The sequence below is a fragment of the Quercus robur genome, chromosome 9, assembly GCF_932294415.1.
Source record: "Quercus robur chromosome 9, dhQueRobu3.1, whole genome shotgun sequence".
Classification (NCBI taxonomy): domain Eukaryota; kingdom Viridiplantae; phylum Streptophyta; class Magnoliopsida; order Fagales; family Fagaceae; genus Quercus; species Quercus robur.
This window is the reverse complement of record NC_065542.1, coordinates 1,187,569-1,193,527: the sequence shown is the minus strand read 5'-3', so window position 1 is coordinate 1,193,527 and position 5,959 is coordinate 1,187,569. Positions and strand designations below refer to the sequence as shown.

Sequence of the window (5,959 nt, the reverse complement as noted above, 5' to 3'; positions counted from 1 at the left end):
AAGGGAGAGGAGTGTAATTACCCCTAAAATAATTATTGTGAAAATATTGTAATATTTTGTTGTTGTTACAATATTTGCACAATATTACAATATTTTCATAACTGCTATAGTGTCAATTCCTTATATGTCAAAATAAAATAATAAAATATCATACCAAAATCCACCATACTAAAAATAAAGATACTGTGAAAATGTTAAGACATTTTGTTTATGTCATAATATTTTCACAACTAATAAGGCATAAGTTCCTTATAAGTCAAAACAAATATAAAATAAAATAATAAAATATTAGACCGATTGCAACCACAACTATAAATAATGATATTGTGAAATTGTTGTGATATTTTGTTGTATTCCTAGACTTCTTTTTTAGATTAGTCACCTTTGGTGAGCCAAAATTCACTATTTCATGCACAGCTTTCTTGGGCTAACTCTTTGTTTATTTGTATGTTCTTTTTTTACGCGCCACTTTAAAAGTGTGTGTGTGCATAGTTTTACACACAAAAATACTTAGGGAAAATGTCATTTCTCCCCTTTATACTTGGGTAGTTTAGAACTCCCCCTAAACTATAAAACCAAGCAATTTTGCCTTTTATATATTAGAAATTAGCAAATACACCCTACTATTACTCTCTAAATTATACTCTAATGAAATCGTATAATTCCTAAAATATTCCATTGTGTTATATCTAAAATACCTCACTGAATTTTAATATCTCAAAAATATTCTTCACGTATTTTGAGTTTTATGTAGTAGTCATGCTTAGGAAGTTGAAATTATGATATAAGGTATTCTATTTGTTACCTAGAGAACACTAATTTACTAGTTTTTTAATCTTCTAGACCTATAATTTTATCTAATGGAAACTTCAATTGCACATATGCATTTTCTTATATTGTTTTTATTTTTTTTATTATTATTTTAATTTATTTTCTTGCTTAAAAGGTTGTCTATTGAAAGATTAGTAAGCTAAACATCATAGATACATATAAAATGTAGGATAATGATATTCAATATCATTTTTAAAAGTTTTTAGTATATTGCCTTTAGAAAATAGGTTATAAAAAATTATCATAGAAAAATTAATATATATTTCATATGTTAAATAGTTACTTGAAGTTTATGTGTAATCAAAAAAATTTATATGAACAATATTAGCATTATGTGGCATGTATTTTTGAGCATATGACTTCATAGTTCTTTAAATAGAAACTCTATCTTAATTTTTGCAATCAGAGGGCAGCACGAGTCTTGCACATGCCACCAAAACTAGTGATAAAAACAAAGATCATTGTATTCTAATTTTTACATGACCTTTGCTTGATGTTGGCATTATATACCCTCGCCCCCTCAGCCTAAGGAAAGAAAAAACACCATTTATAAATTTAGTTGACTTGTAAATACAAATTTTTGGTCCAATCTTTTTGTGTTTTATTTTATACTCCACTAATCATGTGCTATATTCTATATTCTTTGGGTTGTACCGCTACACTACTTTTTTGAGAATTAGAATACATTATGCATGCATTATATCCTCACCTCTATTTTTTCTGTGTAGGATCGGACATTAATAAGTCAAAGCATAACACACACTCTCCCTCGCTGGTGTGGTTAAAGTTGAAGAAGGGGAGCGTAAAAACTTTGTGACTACATCCAGAAGGAACTTTGAAGTTAAAAATGCACACAGCTGTATTGGGACTCTTAATTAGAAGTATCCCATTAATCCTTTCAATCCTTTCATCTGAAAGTTCGTTGTTATGGAAGGTTAGTGAAGCTATTGAAGAAATCAAGAATGAGTTGATAATCATGCAATCCGTCTTAATAGATGCTGAAAAGAAGGGAGCAGGCAGCGAAGGAGAGAAAGCTTGGGTGGCAACTGTGACAGACATAGCATATGATGTTGAAGACGTCATTCATAAGTTCATGTATCAGATCAGTAGAGAAGGAATCAGTGGTCGATCTGCGAGGTTCCTATGCCACACCATTTACTTTCCAAGAAATCTATGGGAGAGGCATAAAACCGCAAGCAAGTTACAAAAAATCAAGAATAAAATCAAGGTCATTCCAGATATAAAGCAAGGATATGCTATTGATCAGATGGAGGGCTCAAATTCAAACTATAATCACAGACGGAACTTGCATCATGCTGAATCACATCTTTTTCTTAAAGAAGATGAACTTGTGGGGATAAAGGATAAAAGACAATTGCTAATGGGTCCGTTGATGGATGGCGAGCCAGAACGAACTGTCATTTCAGTAGTCGGGATGGGAGGATCAGGCAAAACCACACTAGTTGCCAACATCTACAACAATGATGATGTAAAGAGACATTTTGACTGTTATGCATGGATCACTGTTTCCCAAGTATATGACACAGAAGACTTGTTGAGAAGCATGATTAAAGAATTCGACACATCATGGAAGAATTCTAATCAAGTCTATCCAGAGGACTTGAGTTCCATTGAGTACAGAGCATTATCAGAAAGGTTGGTAAACTACTTAGAGAAGAAAAAGTATCTACTTGTGATAGATGATGTTTGGGACACAGACCTCTTAGATTATTTAAAGGCGCCACTTCCAGATGGTTGTCCTGGGAGCAGAATCATTGTTACGACTCGAAATGAAGATGTAGCTAGCTATCATTTTTGGGGTGAAATCCATATTCATCGTATTGAGCTGCTGGAAAAGGAAGAGGCGTGGACACTCTTCTGCAAGAAAGCATTCTCAAGTAGTCCAAATGGATGTTGTCCACCGGAGCATGAATTGTTGGCTCAAGAACTTGTGGGGAAATGTCGAGGCCTACCTCTTGCAATAGTGGCTTTGGGAAGTCTTATGTACTCCAAGAATATTTCTCAATGGAACAAAATTCACAACAGCTTGAATTGGAATCTTAGTAACAATCCTAGGCTACAAGGAGTGAATAGTATATTGTCACTTAGTTTCAAGGATTTGTCACACCATTTGAAGCATTGTTTCTTATATTGTTCCTTTTTCCCAGAAGATTATATCAGGGCCGGCTCTATGGTGGAGCAAAAAATGCAACCGCCTAAGGCCCCATGTAAAAAAAAGGCCCCTAAATTTTAACCAATAGGATTATTTATAATCAATAAATAAAATAATTTTTTTTATTAGATGAAAAACAAATAAAAAAATAGAGAAAAATGCAACGTCGTCCACAATATTTTTCACAACATTTTTACAACTAATACTAAGTAGCAAGTTATTACAGCCTATTGTTGATGGCAAAAAAATAATTATAGTGATATTTTCAAATAAAAAACAAAAAGCAGTTTAAAATCTAGGATTTGTTGTAAAAAATATTGTGAATGTTGCACTTCTAAAAAAAAAAGAATAATAATAAGAGTTTAATTAGCAAACTTTTACTAGTTTTCATCTAAATCTACCACTAATACCACTGTTTTACTTACCACTATCAATCTACCACATCAACAAGTATGAAAAATTTTGTCAAATTTTTTTTGTCTTAAAAATTCAAAAAAAAAAAAAAATTTCTATGTAGTTCATGTTAATTAGTAGTAATTTTGCATCTAAATAAGATGATCAATTTTCGCCTTAGGCCCCCAAATGCATCAAGCCGCCCCTGGATTATATGATTAGAAGAAAGAGGCTAATGAAGCTATGGTTTGCAGAAGGATTTATTGAACAAGTTAAAGGGTCTACTCCAGAAGATGTAGCAGAGGGATATCTTGAAGAACTTGTTTTCCGAAACATGCTTCAAGTTGTAAGGAGGAATGAATTTGGAAGGCCAAAAGCATTTAAGATGCACGATGTTATGCGGGATCTTGCTTTATTAATATCAAAAAGAGAGAACTTTGGTGTTGTACATAACGGAGGAGAAGAATGGCAGAATGCAAAGCACGCCGCATTTCAATTCACCAATAAAGAACTCAGATCATTTTCTGGTGTGTCAAAGCTTCGTTCTTTTCTTGTTTTTAACAAGTTGAAAACAATACCTTCCAGAATTAAAATGCTAAGGGTCCTCGATTTGGCAGGTGCTGAAATTGATGAATTGCCTAATAAAGTAGTCAATTTATTCAACTTAAGGTACTTGAATTTAAAGGGAACTTCAGTTAAAGAGCTTCCAAAATCTATATCCAGGCTCCTTAACCTTCAATCCTTGGACATCAGTGACACAAGGATAAAGGCCCTTCCTCGCGAAATAGGAAAGTTGAAGAACTTGCAATATCTAATTATGCATAGCTACAATAGAAATTCAAATGATTTCAGAATTGTTAATGGGGTGCAAGTACCATCAAAAATTTGTAGGCTAACGAATTTGCAATCTGTCTCTGTTATTGAAGCAAGAGATGACTTGATAAGACAGATTCGAAGCATGACCCAACTTACCAGCCTTGGTATTTCAAATGTGAAAGCAGCACATGAGATGGATTTGTGTGACTCAATCCAAGGCATGACTCTACTTCGCCGCTTGTTAATCATGGTAACGAATGAGGAGGAAACTCTTCGGATGGATGCACTCTCATCTCCTCCTCGCAACCTTCTATCTCTTGTTTTGGTAGGAAAATTAGAGAAGGTGCCACAATGGTTTTCTTCACTTCAAAACCTCACATTTTTGTATCTGCATTGGTCGAGGTTGAAAGAAGATGTACTCCCTCAGATTGCTGCTTTGCCCAATTTGGTACGTCTTTCAATTAACAATGCCTATAGTGGAAAGCAAATGGTTTTCCATACAGGCTTTCCTAAGCTTACTAGTTTGACGATTCGTAATTTCCCTGAGTTGAATGAAATAATAATAAGAAAGAGTGTGATGCCAAAAGTGCAATCCCTTTATATTGCCGACTGCATGGAGTTAGATACAGTGCCTTAGGGCATTGAATACCTTGAAAATCTCCAAGAACTGATTTTGGAGTCAGTCTCAATGCAACTTAAAAATCGCATCAACTTGGGAGAAGGTAGTGTGGATTTTGCAAAGGTGCAGCACATCCCAAAGATCTATATGAGGTAGTAACTCGAGATGTTTCATGAAGGCTTGTCCTGAATCTCCTGATTCGTTTAGAAAGGTAAAGCCTCTTAATTCTATTTGTTATTCCACTTTGTAATGGCTTAATTTTTTGGAACTAACGTTAATCTTTTCTAAGTCAAACCTTCACGAAATTTACCATATCTTTTTTTTTTTTCTTTTTTACCCATGGCAGAATCATGCTGAGGAAATTATGAGTTTGCCTTGTTTGCTTCAAGAGGGTTCCAGTTTCTATTTGGAGTTCTAATTCAACGTATTATTTAGGGTATTTGCTTATTGTTCAAATTAATACTCAAGACTTTGGTTGTTAATTGCTTGTAACAAAATGTAAAAGATTGAACTGAATGATGCCTAGTGGCAGATTGTTGGAAGATTGCTACTGGTTCATTCATGGATTTGCTCATCCTCTTTGTGTTGTATGCAATTTAGCAGCTTATGTAAACAATGAACAATACACGATTCATCCCAATTAATTGTTTTCTATTGTTTCAGTTAGTTCTATACATGCCAGTTCTTCAATTTACGTGCTATTTCTTCTTCTTCTTGCATAAAGTTGTGTGATTTATAAATTTTATCTGACCAAATGACTCTTCTCTTAGAAAAATTATTAGGTTATTGGGAGGATTGTTGAAGTAGTTCTTCCAACTAAAAAAACGTTGTCACCTATACAATGCCATTGCATAAATATTATTGAGCTTGTGGGGTACGTACATTCATGTTACTGAACCCAAAACTGGGAATATCGCAAAATTTTGGTATATTAGGATGTGGAAAAAATGGAATGGTTTTACTTGCTAACGATTTTAAATTCTGAAGCTAGTCAATTTTTATACTTTTTATTATTCTTCCACAATGCTGACTTATTTCCATTCCAATGCTTATGATACAGGATGTTTTAAAGGATTTTGAGTAGAACAAGATAAAGGCTTTGGCTTTGCCCAATTAGTAAATAACAA

The 5,959-nt window shown here is 33.6% G+C and overlaps 1 protein-coding gene across 1 annotated transcript; it reads left to right on the top strand.

Annotated features, from left to right (window-relative positions):
- Window positions 1–1,565: 1,565 nt before the first annotated feature.
- On the top strand, window positions 1,566–5,036 carry LOC126699715 (disease resistance protein RPM1-like). Its single transcript, XM_050397665.1, has 2 exons — window positions 1,566–3,025; window positions 3,597–5,036. The coding sequence occupies exons 1-2, from the start codon at window positions 1,679–1,681 to the stop codon at window positions 4,848–4,850; spliced, it is 2,601 nt and encodes an 866-aa protein (XP_050253622.1). The 5' UTR covers window positions 1,566–1,678; the 3' UTR covers window positions 4,851–5,036.
- The last annotated feature ends 923 nt before the right edge of the window (window positions 5,037–5,959 follow it).

Bases quoted from the DNA above. Each gene is read 5' to 3' on its own strand.
- LOC126699715 (XM_050397665.1), top strand. From the start codon at position 1,679: ATGCACACAGCTGTATTGGGACTCTTAATTAGAAGTATCCCATTAATC. The intron at 3,026-3,596 runs GTGGAGCAAAAA...AAATGCATCAAG, and splicing joins ATATCAGGGCCGGCTCTATG to CCGCCCCTGGATTATATGAT.